Source organism: Leptinotarsa decemlineata, unplaced genomic scaffold, assembly GCF_025532065.1.
Source record: "Leptinotarsa decemlineata unplaced genomic scaffold, Ldec_3_MD MMD2_tig00026375_RagTag_RagTag, whole genome shotgun sequence".
NCBI lineage: Eukaryota > Metazoa > Arthropoda > Insecta > Coleoptera > Chrysomelidae > Leptinotarsa > Leptinotarsa decemlineata.
The window spans coordinates 1,619,951-1,644,895 of record NW_027412711.1 but is presented as its reverse complement, the minus strand read 5'-3'; the positions used below and the strand labels follow the sequence as shown (position 1 = coordinate 1,644,895).

Genomic DNA, 24,945 nt, shown 5'->3' with positions numbered 1-24,945 from the left:
CGAAGCAGAGAGCGGAATTGTCTGTCCTGACATCATTATATCCGAATGCCATATTGATGATCGCTCAAAATGTTGAAGCCTTCCAAATATTTGAGGATATGGTGGTTTACGGCCTTCTCCATGATTTTCGATATAATTGATAGCAAAGCGAATGGTCCATAGTTATTTGAGAATTACAAGAAGGAAAAACCCCCTTCTTGTAAAACAGGTTGAAAATTCTGCAAAATACTGGTGCGAGTTCATTTGCGCACTTTTTAAGTACAATAATTGGATATCGTTGATACTTATATAAAAACCATTTTGAAAATACAAAAATGTTAGTCTAATTCTAAAATCCAGACAGATATAATCTATTTATTACTACAATTTTTGAGTTCTACCGATATTTTATCCATAATAGAATTAGCGTTGGTAAATTACTAACACCTACAATAGCAACTAATAGCGTTAAATCATTTTTCTATGTGTTGTCATTACTGTTACAGCGGTTATTGTGAAAGTGAGAATGATCCAAATCCCCTTGTAATCCAAATAATCTTGTGAATATAGGTATGTAGAAAGAGTTCATCAACAGTTATGGGTAAATAGCGTTTCGATGACCAAGGCCAAATAAGCTAGGTTGAAGGACGATGAATTCGGATGAATATAAGAAGAAGATAGGAAGTTCTTAACCACTCAACTTTTGAAATTTAATGATACTGGTAAATAAATTGAAAAATATCGAATATAGGTATATACACAATAAGATCACTATTATAATATACACTTGTTCTGTTAAACTCTAGTCTCTCAAGTATGCACACTATCGATTCACAGCTGTTGTTCAAAGGTAAGTATAACATTCTAATATCATAGATTAAAGATTATTTATTTTAGGTGCGGGTGTAATTCTCAATGCAGTGATAGTCGTTTTAGACCTTAAATTCAATTCAACTAAAAGTAAGATCAAGGATTATCTTGATGAGTATAAATGGTTATTATAGTCCTTTCTCACACAGTATAAAACAATTTCCCAGAAATGTGTATGGTTTAGGAACTATCTTGGGACGACATGAGCTCTACAGGATTTTCATATCAGGAAGCCTTAGATATCATTATATAGAAGCAATATGCAGCATAGAGCGTGCATCGAGGCAAAAAGCAAGTGGCATTCAATCATAACTGTACTGTGATTCTCCAACTAGATGTATAATGTAATCGAAGCATTATGGTGAAAAATGAAAGCAAACACAATTTGAAGATAAGTACATGTCAAAGCATTTTTATAAACAGGAAGGTGGGTATTTATAGATTTACAAAATATTTGAACAAACTAATGGACTGTGGCCTTTGAGATTATAATCATTTGAAAACTTAGTCTTCAGTATGGAAATGCTAATTTTATTCCACAATCAATCCTAAGAAGTAATATTTGGTAAATTTTCGTTAAGTGGACACCCGGCGATTTTGAAAAAAATTTTGACTGTACTTACGTATTTTGATGCGTAGATTACGAATCCGAAAGAAAAAAGCGGCGCTCTCCCTTATTTAAAAAGTTACGGCCCTTCAAAGTTCAGAAAAGGGCATCTTTTCAGCCTTCTTTTTCACTAAATAAACTATTTAAAAACACAAGCATTTATTCACTAGGTCACCTTTACACCTTATTCCTCCTTCTTTAACACTTTTCACTTCAATAATCAACATTTTTCTTATAGAAATGTTAAAAAATGTACGGAGCTGCTTTTTGGTTACATATCACTGTATTTTACGTTTTTAAGGTTAATGATATGGTTGGTACGACTGATGCAGTCCATATTCCTGAAGTAATTCAAATGTTTTTTACCTTCATTCTTCAGATCGTAAATTGGTTTTTGGTGGTGTATTACGAATTTGAAATAGTAGGAGACGTCAAATACCAACCGCTTTTTTCTGAAATGTCACTAGTAACTAACCTAAAAATAAAATAATGTCACCAGGAGAAGCATTCGTTTTTAAAATTAAGTTTTTCATAAAAAAAATGTTGATTATTGAAGTGAAAAGTGTTGAAGAAGGAGGAATAAGGTGTAAAGGTGACCTAATGAATAAATGCATGTGTTTTTAAATAGTTTATTTAGTGAAAAAGAAGGCTGAAAAGTTGCCCTTTTCTGAACTTTGAAGGGCCGTCACTTTTTAAATAAGGGAGAGCGCCGCTTTTTTCTTTCGGATTCGTAATCTACGCATCAAAATACGTAAGTACAGTCAAAAATTTTTTCAAAATCGCCGGGTGTCCACATAACGAAAATTTACCAAAATCTGAAGTTGCGAAACTTGTGAGAGCTAAGGACTAACGAGGTCTTACCTTTCAACGTCTGATTTCTAAAACTACTACTTAATTGAAGAAAAAATCAAGAAGTGTTATTGGCAAGTAATTTTGGAAGGAAAGTGTACACTATTTGCAACTGGTGAAAGAATCAACCTTTAGTTTTGAAAGGTAAAACTGGAATAAATGAAAAAACGAGCACCTTTTCCAATAAATACTTCAATACTCTTCATGATGCCCGTTTCACCAATCAACTTGGCGACGAAATTAATAAAACTTCGCATTTCCTGAAGACACCAACTTGGTTGATGAAATGCGTGACGAGAAGAGTATTGAATATATATGTATATATATATATATATATATATATATATATATATATATATATATATATAATATATATATATATATATATATATATATATATATATATATATTGATTCATGCAACTAATTTTCCTTTTTTTTGAGTATTTCAATATTAAATTCTACAAGAAGGATTTGAAGCTTTATATCTTATATTAATTATCTGCGAGCGCTTTCGACAGTTGGTAGTACTGTCATCTTCTAGGCACTCCTCAAACTGAACTGGTCATCCTGTTGTCTGCCTCTTTATACGGTCAGAGCGTCTTAACTCAGGTATTCCAGGTACTTTAGGTGAATTTGCCTGTATTTGTTTTGCATCAGGTACTCTTCTTTGTGTTAGATCTTCTCTAGGAATGTGTATGGCTTTGTTTGATATATTGAATGTGAGGTCTTGTTGTGTTTTGATTTGTACTTGTTCCTCGATAAGTGATTTATGACTGTTAAATTTATGGATGTTCAAGTTTTCCCAAATGTCAATGCGGTTTCCCTTGTTGACTTGTTTTATGAGTTTTATGTTCTCTGGTGGGGGGAAATTATGTTTGTTTTGTATGGCGTGTGTTGCAAGGTTTGATTTATATACTGTTGGATTTATGTATGCCTTTTTGTGCTCATTGTATCTTTGTATCAGTTTTTTCTTGGTTTGGCCGATATAGAATTTGTTGCAGTCCGAGCATTGTATACTGTATATCCCGTTTTGGTATTTGTCTTCTTTTTTTTCATAGTTGTTTATTTTTTGTGTTATCTTCGTGTTCGGCTTGTATGTGATGTTGATGTTCAGTGGTTTGAAGATGTTCGTTAGTTTTTTAGTTTGGTGTCCTAGGTACGTAAATGCTGTCAAGCGTTGTGTTGTTTTGTCTGTTGGGGTGGCTTGATCCTTGTTCTGTATTTTTTGTTTGATTCTGTTTTCTAGTTTATCTATTGTCTTTTGGGTGTATCCGTTTTCGTTTGCTATTTGGTATATGATTTTCCGTTCTTTGTTTCGGGCTTCATTGCTGAGTGATAACCTTAACATTCTATATATGAATGCGTTATAGGCAGCCATTTTGTGTGATGGTGGATGGTTTGAACTTGCGGGTATGGTGGAGCTTGTTTGTGTAGGTTTCCTGTATATTGCCATTTGAAATTGTGTTTTGTTGTGGTTATATCCTATGGTTATGTCCAGGTAGTTGAGTTTTGAGTTGTGTTCTTCCTCAATGCTGAAACATAGTTTTTGATTTATTTCGTTAATTTTTTTTTATTTGTTCTATTCTTATTCCATTGTTTTGTGATATGTATAGTCCATCGTCAACGTATCTGAACCATTCTCCTTTTTCATCATGTGTTTTTATTATTGTTAAGATTTTCTCATCTATGGTTTGCAGGTATATTTCGGATATAATGCTAGATAGTGGGGGTCCCATCGCTAGTCCATCTGTTTGTTTATAAATTTTCCCTTCAGATTCGGAATAATTTTGATTGAGTATTGTATTTATAGACTGTGTTCCATTTGGTTAATGTAGGTTTTGTCTATGTTTTGGTGCTTTAGTTTCTCAGATATGATGTTTATACTTTCGTTGACTGGTATGTTGGAGTACATGTTTTTTATGTCAAACGAGAACAGTTTACTGTTCGGACTGACATTTGTCGTAGAGATTCTGTCTGTGAGTTCCATTGAATTTTTGATGCTGTGGTCGTTGTTCCTGTTGATTTTGTTTTTCAGTTCGTCGGCTATGATTTTTGAAATTTTGTATGAAGGTGCTCTGGTGAAATTGATAACCGGTCTTATAGGTTTATTTTCCTTATGTATCTTTATCTGTGCGTTGAGTTTTGGTGCTTTTGGGTTATTGACTGTGTATCTGTTCAATGCTTTGTTGTTAAAGATTTGTTTGTTGGATTTTATTAGACTAATAATTTTTTGAGAAAGTTTGTTGGCTTCCTACTGATCCATCTACTGTTCCAAATGGAACACAGTCTAAATACAATACTCAATCAAAATTATTTCGAATCTGAAGGGAAAATTTATAAACAAACAGATAGACTAGCGATGGGATCCCCACTATCTAGCATTATATCCGAAATATACCGGCAAACCATAGATGAGAAAATCTTAACAATAATAAAAACACATGATGAGAAAGGAGAATGGTTCAGATACGTTGACGATGGACTGTACATATCACAAAACAATGGAATAAGAATAGAACAAATAAAAAAAGAAATTAACGAAATAAATCAAAAACTATGTTTCAGCATTGAGGAAGAACACAACTCAAAACTCAACTACCTGGACATAACCATAGGATATAACCACAACAAAACACAATTTCAAATGGCAATATACAGGAAACCTACACAAACAAGCTCCACCATACCCGCAAGTTCAAACCATCCACCATCACACAAAATGGCTGCCTATAACGCATTCATATATAGAATGTTAAGGATATCACTCAGCAATGAAGCCCGAAACAAAGAACGGAAAATCATATACCAAAAAGCGAACGAAAACGGATACACCCAAAAGACAATAGATAAACTAGAAAACAGAATCAAACAAAAAATACCGAACAAGGATCAAGCCACCCCAACAGACAAAACAACACAACGCTGGACAGCTTTTACGTACCTAGGACACCAAACCAAAAAACTAACGAACATCTTCAAACCACTGAACATCAACATCACATACAAGCCGAACACGAAGATAACACAAAAAATAAACAACTATGAAAAAGAAGAAGACAAATACCAAAACGGGATATACAGTATACAATGCTCGGACTGCAACAAATTCTATATCGACCAAACCAAGAAAAAACTGATCCAAAGATTCAATGAGCACAAAAAGGCATACATAAATCCAACAGTATATAAATCAAACCTTGCAACACACGCCATACAAAACAAACATAATTTCCCCCCACCAGAGAACATAAAACTCATAAAACAAGTCAACAAGGGAAACCGCATTGACATTTGGGAAAACTTGAACATCCATAAATTTAACAGTCATAAATCACTTATCGAGGAACAAGTACAAATCAAAACACAACAAGACCTCACATTCAATATATTAAACAAAGCCATACACATTCCTAGAGAAGATCTAACACAAAGAAGAGTACCTGATGCAAAACAAATACAGGCAAATTCACCTAAAGTACCTGGAATACCTGAGTTAAGACGCTCTGACCGTATAAAGAGGCAGACAACAGGATGACCAGTTCAGTTTGAGGAGTGCCTAGAAGATGACAGTACTACCAACTGTCGAAAGCGCTCGCAGACAATTATATATATATGGTAAAATGGATTAACAGGGTCTCTCAGTCAAAAAATCAAAAATCAAACTCTGCTTTACTTTGCCAAGCTTTCGCTTCTAATGGGAAGCTTCTTCAGGGCCTATAATTTAATGATTTTTGAATATTTTCGCCTTTGAATAATATTACAAATCATACTTACAGTAAAAATGAGTGAAAAACAATAAATTGGAGATAGAATTGACATAAAAGTTAACATGTATACGATTTTTTTTGTGGGTTTGACAAATGTCATACTTTCACATAAATGTCATTTTTCAATGGGTATGATGATTTGATAATTTTTTACTGTAATGAAAGAGTTATTGATTGATACATCTTTCATTATTATTATGTTTTTGATGTAGTTCTAGTAAATTACTATATATACTGCTGAGATTATCAATGTCAGTTTTCTTATTCATACAATCAGAAGACTTATTAATTTCCACCATTTCAAGAAAAAGGCGTTTGGAAATGTTTTTTTCTGTATGTAAAACTTTGATATTAGAGAAATTTGGTTTATGACCTGTTTCTATAGAGTGTTGTGCTAATGCACATGATTTTTTATTGAGCTTTATATCACTTTTATGTGAAGTTATTCTATCATTAAGAATTCTAGATGTTGTTCCAATATAATTCAAGTTACAATTATTACAAGGAATGTTATAAATCACATTTGACTTTTTTGTTGTATCAGTTTTATCTTTCAATTTAGTATTCAAATTCTTTATAGTTTTAATATTTTTTTGGCATATTTTGATATTTTGTTCATTATGAAAAAGTTTTATGATATTTGAAGATAAATTTCCAAGGTTAGGTATAGATTTATAAGAAATATTGATAGGTGAACTATCATTACATACATTTCTGTTAATTACATCAGAATTTGTATTACTGCCAGTATTGAAAATTATTTTATTAAGAAGTTTTCTGGGATAAGAATTATCGATCAGTATGTCTTTAAGAAGTCTGAGATTTTTTTGCTTGAGGGAAGGGTGTACTAATTTTTCTATTCTTTTTTTCAAACAGAGTATTAAATTAATTTTAACTGATTTTTTGTGAAAGGAATAGTAATTGATATATCTTCCTGAATTAGTAGGTTTGACATACCAATCTGTAATCAAGGAATTATCAGTTTTACGAATAACTCTTGTATCAAGAAAAGGAAGGGTCTGATTATTAGAAAATAATCAGACCCTTCCTTTTCTTGATACAAGAGTTATTCGTAAAACTGATAATTCCTTGATTACAGATTGGTATGTCAAACCTACTAATTCAGGAAGATATATCAATTACTATTCCTTTCACAAAAAATCAGTTAAAATTAATTTAATACTCTGTTTGAAAAAAAGAATAGAAAAATTAGTACACCCTTCCCTCAAGCAAAAAAATCTCAGACTTCTTAAAGACATACTGATCGATAATTCTTATCCCAGAAAACTTCTTAATAAAATAATTTTCAATACTGGCAGTAATACAAATTCTGATGTAATTAACAGAAATGTATGTAATGATAGTTCACCTATCAATATTTCTTATAAATCTATACCTAACCTTGGAAATTTATCTTCAAATATCATAAAACTTTTTCATAATGAACAAAATATCAAAATATGCCAAAAAAATATTAAAACTATAAAGAATTTGAATACTAAATTGAAAGATAAAACTGATACAACAAAAAAGTCAAATGTGATTTATAACATTCCTTGTAATAATTGTAACTTGAATTATATTGGAACAACATCTAGAATTCTTAATGATAGAATAACTTCACATAAAAGTGATATAAAGCTCAATAAAAAATCATGTGCATTAGCACAACACTCTATAGAAACAGGTCATAAACCAAATTTCTCTAATATCAAAGTTTTACATACAGAAAAAAACATTTCCAAACGCCTTTTTCTTGAAATGGTGGAAATTAATAAGTCTTCTGATTGTATGAATAAGAAAACTGACATTGATAATCTCAGCAGTATATATAGTAATTTACTAGAACTACATCAAAAACATAATAATAATGAAAGATGTATCAATCAATAACTCTTTCATTACAGTAAAAAATTATCAAATCATCATACCCATTGAAAAATGACATTTATGTGAAAGTATGACATTTGTCAAACCCACAAAAAAAATCGTATACATGTTAACTTTTATGTCAATTCTATCTCCAATTTATTGTTTTTCACTCATTTTTACTGTAAGTATGATTTGTAATATTATTCAAAGGCGAAAATATTCAAAAATCATTAAATTATAGGCCCTGAAGAAGCTTCCCATTAGAAGCGAAAGCTTGGCAAAGTAAAGCAGAGTTTGATTTTTGATTTTTTGACTGAGAGACCCTGTTAATCCATTTTACCATACATTTCTCCAGTCGCTAACATTATCCAATTTATATATATATATATATATATATATATATATATATATATATATATATATAGTTGAAGGACAGTCTTTGCTGACTAGTTAAGAACAAAACTTGGGAATTTCTTTGGGTGAACAGCAGAACGGAAGTGTACTCTTATAACACAAGTTATTCCAATATTTCGATAAAATTTATTATCATCTTCAGGGAAAAGCTACAAATGTTTTATGGTGATAATACAATATGAAAAAGTTTTTTTTTTATTTTAATAATGATATAAAAAATTTTTTTTAACAACCTCAACCTCACTAACAGTAAGTTATATCAAAATATAGCTCTCATGAGCTATATTTTGATATAATTTTTAAATATACAGGGTGTTTGGTGTAGGTGCTACAGACCAAAATTCCATTTTTCAAAATAGAACGCCCTGTATATCATTACATATTCAGATGCTACGTTAAATTCTGATATCATTTCATGTTTGGTTTTTGAAATTCGGTTACGGCGTTGTTGAGTTATTGCTTAAAATTGAAAGTCTTGAGAACGACTAATATTTTTAAAAATATCTCATACAATTATACTCTCTGCATCAGATCACATGAAAATTAGTCAAAATTTTGGGTGTTCGAAGTAATGGTTTCAATTTTGAGTTGTGGAATTCAGTCAGGAATCATTTTGAATATGAAACAATTGCGAAATTGAAAGAGGTGTATTCGAAAAGAAAGCAAATCTTTAATTAATAACAATGTAAATAATATAACTTGATAAATCATTTCATAAGAATGGTAGGTACCTAGAAATAAGTCATAAAATTGTTCAAAGTGATGCCCATTAGATATTATACAGGCTTCGAAACGTCGAATCACTTCTCTCATACAAGTCGCTCTTATAATATCAGGCGTAATATCACTGCACGCTAGTCGAATTTTCATTTTCAGATCATCCTCATTCAAAGGGGGAGTAGTGAAAACAATATCTTTTAAATAACCCCATAGGAAAAAATCAAGCGGTGATAAATCTAGGGAAAGAGCCGGCCACCGAATTGGACCCTTATTACCAATCCATCTATTTGGGTACATTCTATCCAGATATTCAGTAACAACCTGTGAATTGTGAGGAGGAGCACCATCTTCTTGCCACCAAATTCCTTGTCGTTCTGCTATGGGAATATCTTCCATCAACTGGATCAAACCATTTTCTAGAAAATGTAAATATCGCAATCCATTGAGATTTTCATTGAAAAAGTAAGGTCCTATGATGCGGTCTTTGAACAATCCACACCATACATTAATACCCCAAGTAGTTTGAAAATTACTTTCGCGGACCCAGTGGGGATTTTCTTGAGACCAATAGTGGCTGTTATGTCGATTCACAACTCCATTATTGTGGAATCGCGATTCATCGCTCCACAAAATTTGACTGAATATGTTAGGACTTTCATGTAATATTACCTGGATACAAGCAATGAATTCAAGTCGTCGTTCAAAGTCCGTGGGTTTCAAACCTTGTACCAACTGAATTTTGAATGGGTGGTATTTATTTTCTTTCAGAATTCTCTGTACATTAGATTTACTCACACCGACTTCTTCTGCAAGAGTACGGATAGAAACATGTGGATGAATAATAATATAAGCCAACACATTGATCTCTAAATCTTCAGTTCTAACAGATCTCGTATGATGACGATGCTTTATAGTAGAAGGAAATGACCCAGTTCGCAATTTTTCTACAACTCTCGAAAAAGTCATTCGTGACGGAATGGGTCTGTCTGGAAAACGTTCTTGGTATAAACGTTGTGCTTGATGGCAGTTTTTCTGACATTCCCCAAAAATTAATAACATATCAATGCAATCACTTGGACTAAACGCGAAAGGCATACTGGAGTTTTCGCACAAAGAAACAGTTACTGTTTTGCAAAGAATCATTGAATCGAACTGACAAGTAGATACAATTCAACAACATTTGTTACTATGGCATCAACAAGCATAAGCTAATTGATGAAATTGTGCAATATAAAGCAATTCACCCTCAAGTTAGTCACATTCTCAAAAATTTCAATATTATATTCAACTGATATCGATATCATATCGTAGAGGTGATAATAATGGTTTGTATTCAGTAGTAGTCTAGTTCAATTTAATAAAAGATATACACTGGATTCGTGTACGAGTAAATAAGTTTTATTGAAACTTTATATTTAAGGAAAAGTGCAATAACTCAACAACGCCGTAACCAAATTTCAAAAACCAAACATGAAATGATATCAGAATTTAACGTAGCATCTGAATATGTAATGATATACAGGGCGTTCTATTTTAAAAAATGGAATTTTGGTCTGTAGCACCTACACCAAACACCCTGTATATTTAAAAATTATATCAAAATATAGCTCTCATGAACTCCTAAAACTTTTGTATGAAACATTTTTGTGTTTCTCCTTCAACAAACCAGATATTGCCTGTCACATAAAATGTGGGACACCCGGTATATACCGGGTGTCCCACCGGTTTGTTGAAGGAGAAACACAAAAATGTTTCATACAAAAGTTTCAGGAGTTCATTAGAGCAATATTTTGATGTAATTTTTAAATATACAGGGTGTTTGGTGTAGGTGCTACAGACTAAAATTCCATTTTTTAAAATAAAACGCCCTGTATATCATTACATATTCAGATGCTACGTTGAATTCTGATATCATTTCATGTTTGGTTTTTGAAATTTGGTTACGGCGTTGTTGAGTTATTGCACTTTTCCTTAAATATAAAGTTTCAAAAAAACTTATTTACTCGTACACGAATCCAGTGTATATCTTTTATTAAATTGAACTAGACTACTACTGAATACAATTCTTGAGAATGTGACTAACTTGAGGGTGAATTGCTTTATAGTGCACAATTCCATCAAGTAGCTTATGCTTGTTGATGCCATAGTAACAAATGTTGTTGAATTGTATCCACTTGTCAGTTCGATTCAGTGATTCTTTGCAAAACAGTAACTGTGTTCTTTGTGCGAAAACTCCAGTATGCCTTTCGCGTTTAGTCCAAGTGATTGCATTGATATGTTATTAATTTTTGGGGAATGTCAGAAAAACTGCCGTCAAGCACAACGTCTATACGAAGAACGTTTTCCAGACAGACCTATTCCGTCACGAATGACTTTTTAGAGAGTTGTAGAAAAATTGCGAACTGGGTCATTTCCTTCTACTATAAAGCATCGTCATCATACGAGAACTGTTAGAACTGAAGATTTAGAGATCAATGTGTTGGCTTATATTATTATTCATCCATATGTTTCTATCCGTACTCTTGCAGAAGAAGTCGGTGTGAGTAAATCTAATGTACAGAGAATTCTGAAAGAAAATAAATACCACCCATTCAAAATTCAGTTGGTACAAGGTTTGAAACCCACGGACTTTGAACGACGACTTGAATTCATTGCTTGTATTCAGGTAATATTACATGAAAGTCCTAAAATATTCAGTCAAATTTTGTGGAGCGATGAATCGCGATTCCACAATGATGGAGTTGTGAATCGACATAACAGTCACTATTGGTCTCAAGAAAATCCCCACTGGGTACGCGAAAGTATTTTTCAAACTACTTGGGGTTTTAATGTATGGTGTGGATTGTTCAATGGCCGCATCATAGGACCTTACTTTTTCAATGAAAATCTCAATGGATTGCGATATTTACATTTTCTAGAAATTTATCCCCAGATTTATCACCGCTTGATTTTTTCCTATGGGGTTATTTAAAAGATATTGTTTTCATTACTCCCCCTTTGAATGTGGATGATTTGAAAATGAAAATTCGACTAGCTTGCAGTGATATTACGCCTGATATTATAAGAGCGACTTGTACGAGAGAAGTGATTCGACGTTTCGAAGCCTGTATAATATCTTATGGGCATCACTATGAACAATTTTTATGACTTATTCCTAGGTACCTACCATTCTTATGAAATGATTTATCAAGTTATATTATTTACATTGTTATTAATTGAAGATTTATTTTCGAATACACCTCTTTCAATTTCGCAATTGTTTCATATTCAAAATGATTCCTGACTGAATTCCACAACTCGAAATTGAAACCATTACTTCGAACACCCAAAATTTTGACTAATTTTCATGTGATCTGATGCAGAGAGAATAATTTTATAAGATATTTTTGAAAATAATAGTCGTTCTCAACACTTTACATTTCAAGCAATAACTCAACAACGCCTTAACCGAATTTCAAAAACCAAACATGAAATGATATCAGAATTTAACGTAGCATCTGAATATGTAATGATATACAGGGCGTTCTATATATATATATATATATATATATATATATATATATATATATATATATATATATATAATCATTATCATATCATCGTTTATGATCCAGTTTTATTTTGGCATTCGTGAAAAGATGGGTTAGGTGCTTCATGCAAGAGATGTACCAGAAGGTTTATAATTATTATGCATCTCTTTATAAACAACTTTCTGTTCAACTCGTTTCTATAAATTATTTGTATCGACAACTTTACTGATGTATCCGAAATTTCAATGTCCTTTAAATAACTCACAAAATTGGCAAGGGGAGCCAATTTAATCTCCTAATTTAATAGACTAATTGGAGAAAACACTAATAACAACGTGTTCACATTTGTAAATTCCCAACCAAAAAAACTGTAATACAAACTAGTGCGACTATAATCCGTTCGACAACAGCGCCGAATAAAAATTTTCAACAATCAATTTAATTCATGTATCACCTAAATGCAACAGTCAAAACAATTCATTTTTACCAAATACCAATAGAAAGTAAAACGGCGTCCCACGCCGATTTACATTTTATTAATATTCCTTCGAAAAGAATTGAAGTATTTTGTTTGTTGAATTTCAGTGATACATGAATTGAATTGTTTGTTGATAATTTTTATTCGGCGCTTACGTCGGGCGTATTTTTGCAGAACTACATAACTGCATATAATATGTATATCATTGGTCATAGTACGGTAATAATCCGTTCGACTGCAGCGCCGAATAAAAATTATCAACAAACAATTTAATTCATGTATCACTGAAATTCAACAAACAAAATAATTCAGATCATTTCAAAGAAATATTAAAAAAAAAGTAAAACGGCGTGGCACGCCGTTTTACTTTCTATTGGTATTTTGTAAAAATGAATTTTATTGATTGTTGATAATTTTTATTCGGCGCTGCGGTCGGACGGAATATTGTGTTACTATCACTTAACTAATTTTATCATATTGGCTGTTTTTACCTTGATAAATTTGAAACTGTAGGCAATAACCTAGCTTATGTGCTGCAACCCACGCTTTGTAACCAAATTTCACAGGTTTATTTTTTATATACTGCTTACATGTATGCCTCCCATAATATGGAATCATTGATCCATCGATTGATATATTGTCTTCAAATGGCGCATAGCGAAAGAAGTTTTTATTTAGGGCATCAATCAGATAGCGCACTTTTCCCAGTTTGTCGTCTTGTGGTAAATTTTCATTATCTGCAGCGTGCAAATTTGAAAAAATTTCTTCGAAACGGTTTCTACGCATGGAATTAGTAACAAGTGAATTATGTACATCTTCACTATTTTCCCACAACATCCTCCTGCGAGGAACAGGAACATATCCACTAAGTAGTAGAATTCCTTTAAATGTATACATATCCCCAGTTTTTAGCTCAAATAGTCTATTTTTTGATGCAGCGTACGTAACCGTATATTTTACTAAATTCTCTACAATTTGTTCAGATAAAAGAAGTTGAAAAAATTCGAGTGGTTCAGTTGAGGAGGTAAATGGACAAGGTTTTGCAAATTTACGATTTTCTTTTCCTTGTCTAGAGTTTGGATTGTCTTCTCCGCCTTTCCATGAAAATATGTCCTCTGTTTTTCGTCTTTTTTTTGGGAAAAAGTCGTTGTATCATTCTCATTCTCATGTAAAAGCTCATCTTCAAAAAAACTTCCGCTGGAGCTCTCAGTTGAGCTGCTCCTAACCTTTTGGGATCGATGCATTCCTCATCCCCCGAATCTTCAGCACTTTCCTCGCCATCACTTGGAGGCAAAAGGACTATTTCATCAGGAACTGGGTCATCTTCATCTAGCCTCTCAATTTCTTCTAATATTTCGGCGGTTGTGAGAGGACGTTACCTGTAAATGAAATATGGTGTCTGTACGAATATCCAAAAATGAAAATTATGTATAAATAGTATTCATGTGCCCAGAGGGTCGTTAATGACCCACCTAGATTCAAATGCCCTAAACGTGACAACTATGCTAAATATGAACTGGCAAACCTAACCTCAATATTATTAAGACTTACTGAAAGCAACTATCTTACATAAAATAACGAAATAACTTACTTACCAGTATGTACCTTAGGAAGCGCAGCTATTCTCAACACATAATAAATATGGAAAAGTTTGAATGATATTCAGAACCCCTAACCAACTATAACTTCACTTCAGTATGTTTGGCGGCAGAAATAGATACGTGACATTGCGGAAGTAGGTAGTGGTTAACCTAGTTGCAGTGAAACTGTAGTTTTGATAACATATTTGTCGTAGGTCGCTAGTGACCCCATGGGCAGTAATGGGTTAACTATAATTATCAACAAACAATTTTATTCATGTTTCACAGAAATTGTAGTAAATTATTCGATAGTTACAAAAAAAGTATACATGACAAACATTTACTTCCAAAAATTTCAAACAATGAATCTTAAATTATAACTGTTCGCAACTTTTCATCAAACAAATTAATTCATGTAACATTTCAAATCAAGTGTCATTTAAAATAGAACAAATTTTGCGAACAATCGTTTTTAATGTGTCGAACAAATGCATGAATCAATGTAATTCAAACAAATAAATTGTTAGTTGAATAAATTCAGGAATGAATATTTGTGACAATAAAAAGTAAAACGGCGTTCCATACCCCTGCGAATCATGACTCACAATGTGTCTAGACGTAAAATTTGCATGAAGTTGGTTGAAACAGTTCGTATTCAATTCCAGTTTTGTGATTGAGAAGTTGATTGAATTTTGAACCATCAAGAACAAATCGATTGAGCTAACAATAGACTAATAACTTCACTGTTAGGTATTTTAAAGAAAGTTCATTGATATACAAAAAGTTTTCAGTTCTCAGTGTTGATGTCGCTTGAGAATTCGATATTCTACACTTTTTGTGGCCAAGACTTTGACTACTGAGCTCACCTTGAAATTTAACAAAATCTCAAGTTAAATTTGAAGGTGATTTCACTATTATTTCATTTCAGGTTTATTTTGGTTAATATAATTGTTATTTTCAGCTATTCATTTTCATTTCTTCTTTTTTAGTTGTTTCAGGGATTTCAAATCATTTTATATAGTAGACAATGGAAGTCCGAACTAGTGAAATTTTTTCAAGTTAAATGTTGGAATTTCATAATATGTCTAAATTAAAGTCAGAATTTGATAAAAACAATTGTAATAAATTCTGAGTTGAACTGAATAGGAAAAATATATTTTCATGTAATTCAATATTCATGTGAAAATAGTTGTTTCAAAAAGGTTTTTTCTCCCAATTTGATTTATACATATCTCCCTTACTTCGAAAGTTTCCTAAATTTGAAATTCTAATCGGTTTTTTGCCAACTTCTCTGAATAATTGATATGGTTTCACTTAGTACAAATGATAATTTTCCATGAAAACTCACCATTATTCATACCGTACTCTTCTTTTGTATTGAATGACAAGGCTAAATGCAGAATGGTGAAACTCAGTACTGTCATACACACATATTTTATTGATTACTTAAAGGGTAATGAAGTAAAAGGTCTGATAGCCTTTATTGATATCACCCCATATGAAAACCGTACCATAATAATAACTTCTATCCCTGTTGATTTCACTCTGGATTATTGCTAAAACTTCACTGAAATTATCACTGATAACAATATAGGCATAAAAACAATTCTGGTGTGGAATCTCTTATGAGGATTGAAATTATTGAAACTTATTCTTTCAAAATGAAGGGAACATTTTCAGGAAACATTGATTTCTGGGAAAGAAAGGTTTTGGTTTTCTACTTCTCTATCTTTATACAATAAGTATGAGTCTTCCAAAGAAAGGAAGATATGTAGGGCAAGCAAGGAAGTAACTTCCAAACACAAAATGAAAGAAAAAAGCCCTCTATGACTGGAATTGAATCAAATGAACGCATACATGTCATTACGTACATGAGTAGATTCAACTCATTCGTGAAATAAGGTCATATTTTTATGAATGGATTGTGTGCTTCGTCTTCTAATGTTATCCAGATTGGTGCTGAAGGGGCAATAAAACAATTGTCTTATTCAGATACATCGATGTCCGTCATTGAGGATGACAGTGTTGCATGTAAGAAATATTTCCTCTCTCATGTACAATCTTGTGTAGCAACCCTGGAAAAGATATCTGTCACAATTCCATAACGAATGTTTGGAGTACAAAGTGAATAGGAAAAAGTGTGTGTGATTTAATGTTTATATAAAAGTATTTGTTTCGAAAATATTTTTTCTTTCGTGCAATTCAATGTTAACGACTAGGTATATGAAAGTAATTGTTTCGAGAGGAATTTCTCTTCCAGTTTTTATCTTAAATTTACTTTTTTGCATGATGTAAAACGTTTATCTTTCTTTGGTACAGCTTGTCAAATCTAGGAAGATACTTGAGAATGTTTTCTGTCTCTCCCTCTTTCCTTCGCCCTCATAGTCTTCTAACGAAAGCACATCTAGTGGGCGGGACCATAACGGAATTCAGAAAGCTCTTGCTACATTTCACAAGCTGTACATTCCCACATTTTGTTATAAGAAGATGGAGAAGAGGAAAGCCAAATCCTTTCTTTCACAAAAAAGTATTCTTTTAAATTGCTACATTATGAGCTCTGTTATGCCAGCAACGCAAGTACGGAAATCGCATTTAGGAAATGCCAAAATTAGATACTTTTTAGGTGCTTTCTAGGTACCGAAGTCAAAAAATTAGGTTCTCTCTAACTTACACCGCAACTCAATACACAAATTGCGTTGCTAACAGTATGTGATGCTACCAACGCAATGAAAATAATAATAAAATGATGAATGTTAAGGGAACACGTTCAGGTGCTAATTAAGTGATAAACGGTGAGGATCGTAAAATTTTTTAATTAATAAACAAAAGCTTCCAATTTCGCTAAACAACAGATCAAAGAATCAGGTCTCTCGAAAACGAGGACGAATGCTCTCTCAGGTATAAACTGAGCGTGGTAATAAAGTGCTAATTAGGTGCTTGCAAGAAATTGAGATGAAAACGACCGCGAATAAGTGAAAAAAATTCGGGATACCTGATTTGAGAAAAAAAAATTAACAATATGTAATAAAGTCTTGAGATACTCGTAAACTAATACATAGACAATCAAAATAAACTGCTAATTAAGTGCTCGCTAGATAAATAATAGTAAACCTAGATTCAATAATGCCTATGGGGCATTATGGAAAACCATTATGACTGATGGACTGAGTTCTTACAGTACGTTCTTCGATAAGTAAGGGTATGAGAATGAAGTGCTAATTAGGTGCTCATTAGATATTTCTAGTATATCTAGATTCCATAATTCATATGGGGCTTGTGGACCCGATAACCACCATGGACCCAATAACCACCATTAAAAAAATGTTTAAAATATGTATCTCCGTTAATCAGCTATCGCACCCCTACGAACGATAACCGGTCGATACCGACCGGTCGGTAGCCGGGCGGTTCGACGTGGATGCTTTATTCACTCAGTCAATCGGCCGATGTGTGAGTCAATGGTTCAAGTCCCAGGTTGAACGCTCAATTTTCACTTGCTATCGTCCAACCCGTGTTAGGAATCACACGTTAAAAGGTAAAACCACGTAAGTTTCGATTTCTAAGGGTTATCGTTTGTAGGGGTGCGATAGGTGGTTAACGGGAAAAACATATTTTAAACATTTTTTTTCAATGGTGGTTATCGGGTCCATAAGCCCCATATGAATTATGGAATCTAGATTTACTATAAATATCTAATTAGTACTTCATTCTCATACTCTCACTTATCGAGAAACGTACTGTAAGAACTCAGTCCATCAGTCATAATGGTTTTCCATAATGCCCCATAGGCATTATGGAATCTAGGTTTACTATTATTTATCTAGCGAGCACTTAATTAGCAGTTTATTTCGATTGTCTATGTATTAGTTTACGAGTATCTCAAGACTTTATTGCATATTGTTAATTTTTTTTCTCAAATCAGGTATCCCGAATTTTCTTTTTCACTTATTCGCGGTCGTTTTCGTCTTAATTTCTTGCAAGCACCTAATTAGCACTTTATTACCACGCTTAGTTTATACCTGATAGAGCATTCGTCCTCGTTTTCGAGAGACCTGATTCTTTGATCTGTTGCTTAGCGAAATTGGAAGCTTTTGTTTATTAATTAAAAAATTTTACGATCCTCACCGTTTATCACTTAGTTAGCACCTAATAGTGTTCCCTTAATATTCATTATTTTAATATTATTTTCCTTGCATTTCTAGCATCACATACTGCTAGCAATGCAACTTTGAGTATTGAGTTGCGGTGTAAGTTACAAACCACCTAATTTTTGACTTCGGTACCTGAAAAGCACCTAAACAGTACCTAATTTTGGCATTTTCTGAATGCGATTTCCGTACTTTGCGTTGCTGGCGTAACAGAACTTACATTATGTGCTATTCGTTTTTCCTGTTTTGTTAAAAATAAAATTTCCAAATCAATCTTTTTTCTTCAGCTTACATTTTTCATTCAACGGTGTCGTTGATGAAATTTATTTATGATATTTCAAATCAATGAGATTTGATTGGTTTTTCTTCAATAACTCTCAATATGTCTTCTCTTCATGTTCTCATCAAAATATAAATATAAAATTCATCGACATTTTTTTCCATCAAGATGGAGAAGTATAGAAAGCTAAAACCTTTCTTTCCCAAAAAATTAACCTCTCCTAAAAATATCCCTGAAAACTGAAATATTTTGGAAATTGTCGCAACTATTATAAAATCAACTCTATTTGTGACTATTGAAAAAATTGTCAGTTATATGACCGTTTCAAATTAGTCACAGTTGACCAGATTCATAACTCACTCCTTGATTACTGAAGAAAAACCAAGAGTCTTAGTCGTTGCTGAGACTTCGAAACTGATTTCTTTCTCGCAGTCAACCCATATATCACTGAAGATGTTTGTTTCTAGCAGGCGAAACGTTTGGTTTTACAAGTTCCATTCCACCAGGCCCTACCAGCCCAGATTTTCTCTTTAATCTGACTCCGACCGTGAACGCCTATGTTCTTATATTATGGCTGGAAAGTTTGTTGCCCTCCACAGAAATGTACTGTGTACTAAGCTTCAATAGAATGGCCAAAAGATGTTCCTTGTGATATTTTGTCGAGCCTTGTTGATTGCAATATCGTCTATTGGCTTTCTTCAATTACTAAAGACGAGCATATATTGAAGAGTTTTCTACAATATTTGGAAATTCAGTTACATCGGTGGAAAATGATTATAACTTAAAAGTAGGTTTATAATGCAACTAGCATGTTTTTTCAATAAGATTGTTAAATATAACATTCCAATATAACTGACAGTTAAGTTACAAAAAAATCTGACTTATATGAAAGGGATACTAGTTATAGAGAAATATATGATGTGCCATCACACAGAACTACATCGTTCAAGAAGTCATTTTCATATGAAGCTATGGATATTCACAACCCTTTGTCGGAAATAATTAATTGTATCCCTTCTTATTTCTCCATCAAATAATATTTCAGTGCATATTTGTTTGATATAACCGTATTGGAATCGGATACTTTTTCAAATTTGAATTTCTTTGTTCTCTCTTTTTTTTGTTTTATGATACACTATCTTGAATATTCTCATTCCTTTAGGTAATTATGGTATACCGTTTACTTGCATTTACAGTGCATTGGTATTAACTCATTCATTTGTGGGTAACATTGGGGGGTTACATCCAAGAGCAACGAGATTTAGTATGGCCTCTATGATCAACTTCGTTCATTTATTTTTGTATAAAAAACATTATTATTATTATTATTTTCACCGTAGTGTGCGCTGGTCAGGCCCTATCCCCCGAAGCCCCGATACATTCGGGAGGACGCGCCAGCATAATCAACCAATGACCACTCCCCACACCGTGGGGTAAGTGATCATTGGGTCCGAGAATCATGTGCCCTGAGCAAATGCAGTGAGCCAAGAATGACAGCCTTCTGCATCTGTGCGGCTAAGATTTCTGCCTTAGTGCGGCAAGCCGGTATGATTTTGAGATTCGAGAGTAGAGAAGACATCATTCCACCAAGGACTCCAATAATCAGAACGATCATCTTGACAGAGTGATCTGGATAGAGTCTGCGGAGTTCGAAGAGAAAATCTCGATATTTTATCCGTTTTTCCTCCTCTTTTCTGACGATATTCGTCTCGCCAGGAGCTGAAAACTCCACGACAAATATCGTTTTGGTCTGGTGGTCGAGAAGGACTACATCATGCTTATTAGCTTGTATGAGCCTTATTATTATTATTATCATTATTATTATTTGATTGGCGAACATCATTTTAAAAGGATTATTATTCACTTATCCGTCGAATACTCCTTTGAGGAATTTGAGTTTTTTGCAGTTAGACTATTAATCCAACACGTATGCAACTCTTGAAGTTTTTATTTCCAGGCATAAATGTCGAAGCCAGCTGCGAGTTCTTCGCCGAAGAAGAAACTTAGCATGCGCGGCGGAGCTATAGTTGTAAGGGGTGTCACGCTTTTCCTAGCGGCTGGTAAAGGTTCTAAATCGAGCACAAACAATAATCGTTCTGGCAAGGGCAAAGGACGCAAAAAGATGTCTGATAAAGACGCGTTCAAGTGTTCCCCCAAACTGATGGAGGCGGCGAAAAAGGACACCTTGCTGAATAGGTTAGTTTTGAACATTTGTTATATTTCTTCTGACACGCACATTCTAGATAGAAAACTTTTATACACATTATCCATTACTATAAAAAAACCGAAAAGGGTGATTCCAATTTTTAGGTGCAATTATGCAAATTATGTACTAGCTTTCCAATGTGTGCAAGCACTTTTTAAATCGGTTGAATCGTTTTTTAGTTAATGTATCACAAACAAGCAAATAACAAATCTTTTTATTTCTAGTCTATTTTTTAAGTCGAGTAATAAACCATTCTCAAGTGACGAAGTGACTGCTCCATAGGCGTAGGTACATGAATTAGTCATTCAAAAATTAAATAGTGTATTATCTATTATTTTGAACATTTAATGTTGTATGATTTGATATAACAAATCTCAAAAGAGTTTTTATAGTTGTGTGTATACGGTGAGTAACAAAAATATGAAACACCCGTTCCAAATAAAATTTTCAGTATTTTCCATGAAAAGCACTTTCCCAGACGGCACAATCATATTGCATGAATATTCCATGCATATCTCACCGGAATACTGACATATGCCAGGGATATTCCGTATCCTCCAAAACATGTGGTAGGCATATTCTATGGATATTTAAAGTCACCATGAAACATATCCCAGGAATGTTTTAATTTTCCAAAACATATTCATGGCATATGCTTCACATATGTTTTCTTGCCACAAAAATATATGCCAGGAATATATTTTCTCTTGCATAGCATATGTCTTTTGTAATAGGAATTGTAGAAACTATACAGGGTGTCCCAGTTTATGTGAAATGAATTCCACTCTAGATATAATACATATATGGTTAAATGTATGTGTTAATTTTTTGTTGCACCAACTGTTCTTCAGGGTTATTCTGTTTGTTTTCCTTATTCCTAAAAATTATAATTCGAAAAAAAAATTGGCACAATGCACTAATTTACTTACAGTCTTCTACTGCACCTCTGAGTAGCCTTGGTTAGGAAAATAGAAAGCCTGTCTTCCACTTGCTTCTCAGTTAATTCGTTAGTCAGTGGGTTTTTCTTTCATACATCTAAAAACAGTATTCATATATTACCGATGTAAATGATGTTTCTTCCGGCAATTATGCATATTGATTGAAATGTACTAGTAAAGTGAAAAGAAATGGTGTTTTTCAAGTTGACAAGACTTGAGAAAACAATTGAAGCAAATATACAATGAAATTGATATTTAATTATAAAAACTCTATTTAGTCTAAAAAGACCTCTGAATAAATTAGTAACCAAGAGTCTGTTTTCTGTATGAAATGTGTTCTTCATAGGAACAGCAGTCATAAACCATCCACCATAATTCAAAATGAAATTAATAATGTAGTATATTTTTACCTTTGATCAATTTAGTTATGTCTAGATATTTTCATCAGACAGTTTTTTGTCCAATTCCATCAACTCCATGTAAGACTTGGCTGGAATATCAATATCTACTGGTTGTGGATTGTTATCTTGGATATTACTTTCATTCCTAGAGTTTATTATGGTCATTATCAATTCTGTATTTTGTGTGACTCTTCCATTAATGATATGCAGGAGTCTTATAACTCCAGTAGAATGAATCTATAAGAACTATAAGAACAAAGGAAAGTTGTAAGTAAAAATGCATAAATATAATAAAGATTTGCTGACCTGTACAAGACGAACATTTTAGTTTTGCTGCAGTTAAAGCGGCATTTTTTGGGGTCGACGGATTCGAGTTACTGTTTGGAATTATTAATGATTTCGCTTCCTTTTTAAAGTTCAAATTTCGGTCCACCACTGATAACGTTTCAGACCTTGATGAACTGGCAAGTTGTGAATTACTACTTGGAAAGTATATCATTTTAGTATAATTAAGAATGAAATCACACACAAAAAATATTTTGGAACTTTTGAGTAGATGAACAACGTATGTTCTGGCTCAAACGGGAGTGGAGGAAACGTCATCGAAATCGACGCATGATGGAACGAGTATCGTAGCGATTCAAGCATGGAACTCGACCCCCTTGCCCTCGCCCCCCTTAGTACTCCACATCACCGCTCAACGTAAGATAACTGTTAATGTTGGGTATTTATAGCGTTAGTTTTGTCGGGACCGAAATTGACTCATCCATTATACTCGACAGCATTTTTTTTTATTTCCGTAGACTGTAATCATCATTATCATATTGAAGATAGGAAAATATACTTAGATTTGGGAAATAATCAATATTTCATGTAAAAATGAGTATGTGTGTAAGAGCGAGAGAAGTGTGTGACGTAATCGATGCAAAGAGGGATGGAGATGGTATCGAGATTTACCGGTTGCTAGTGCAAGCAGGTGTTGCCAGTTGTACAATAAATCATTATTTATGGAGTAATGTAGCGTTGCCGGTTTGAAAATTAAGCGTGAACTACTCGACGAAAATTAGAAGCGCGAAAATGATATATTTTATAATAATGAATCAGATTTAAGAAAAAATATGACAACTTAACCTGCGATCCGTCATTGTATACGGGGTGTCTCGGAATACATGATTGAAAACAAACATGATGTCGAAGTGTACAGGGTGCGTCAAAATATATTTAAGAAAAAACATGTCGGTTCAACAGAAGTCTAGCATTCCAACATGCCAAAAGGGCACTACGTCTCGTATCTTTGTTAACCAAGTTAGCATCATCAGGAGAAAGAGGAGATCCAAAAGTGTCGAGAGGTTAAGCTTTGTGGAGTCAACGTGCGGGCAATGGGGGAGCGAAGTATTCGACAATGACATTTCAACATACGTTGTTTTGCATAGTTTCGAAGAAAAACGATGTCCGTACGTCGTTGGTAAACAAAAATTAGTAATAAAATGGCATTCAGAGAATACAGACGTAAAGTAGAGGAATTTGAGAGACGTATCCAACAAATAAGTAAAGATATTCAATTATATGAGGAAAAGAAAATGGTTCTCAAGCAGTTGAATAATTTACACATTCAAGACAAAGTGTTCCAGCCTCAGAGTGTAGAATATGTCGTCAACGATGCTGAAAAACAAATTTTGTACTTCCGACTACAATAATTTCTGTTCAATATGTGAACGTACCGAATGTGGGTGAAATTCCAAGGAAATATGCGTTAAGGCTAGTGTAAACAAAGGAAATCGATTCGTTCGACATCAGTCAATGAGGGTCAGTTAGCAGTATTTGCGCAGGCGCAATTCCAAAGAATACATCATTCAAATGTGAATTGAAGAAGATATTTCAAGATCTTTGTCATTTGAAAAAAAAAACTGTTGAATTTGTTCCAGAATACGCAACAAGGCTAGAGAAAAAATTTTGATTAGAGTTGTACAACAATTATGAAATTTATTAAAAAAATGAATATTTTTATTGAGTAAATGTTGTTCCATTTCGAATTGGTAAAAATATATAATATAGGTATGCAGAATTATCGCTATCACTTATCGGTAAAGCCAGACATCACTTATTTTCCTATAGATACCTCCTGCGAGGCGAAATGATGAGTTAGTTGTATCAGTGATAATAGTGTGCAACGATTTTATCTGAAAGTAAGTGTTTTTCATGTTCACTTTATGAATTTTTATTGCAAGATTTTTTATACGTTTTTGACTTTTTCACAAAAGAATTTATTCAAATTTAATTTAATTCAAAGGTCGTGAGAGTTGT

General features: G+C 33.0%; 1 protein-coding gene across 1 annotated transcript in view; it reads left to right on the top strand.

Moving 5' to 3' along the window:
• Positions 1-24,945, top strand: part of LOC141486911 (calaxin) — a 145,972-nt gene that overhangs the window by 30,167 nt on the left and 90,860 nt on the right. The window contains exon 2 of the mRNA XM_074185529.1: positions 21,054-21,292. Coding sequence (XP_074041630.1) covers positions 21,060-21,292 — 233 coding nt within the window. The 5' untranslated portion in view covers positions 21,054-21,059. The remainder of the gene's footprint in view (positions 1-21,053; positions 21,293-24,945) is intronic.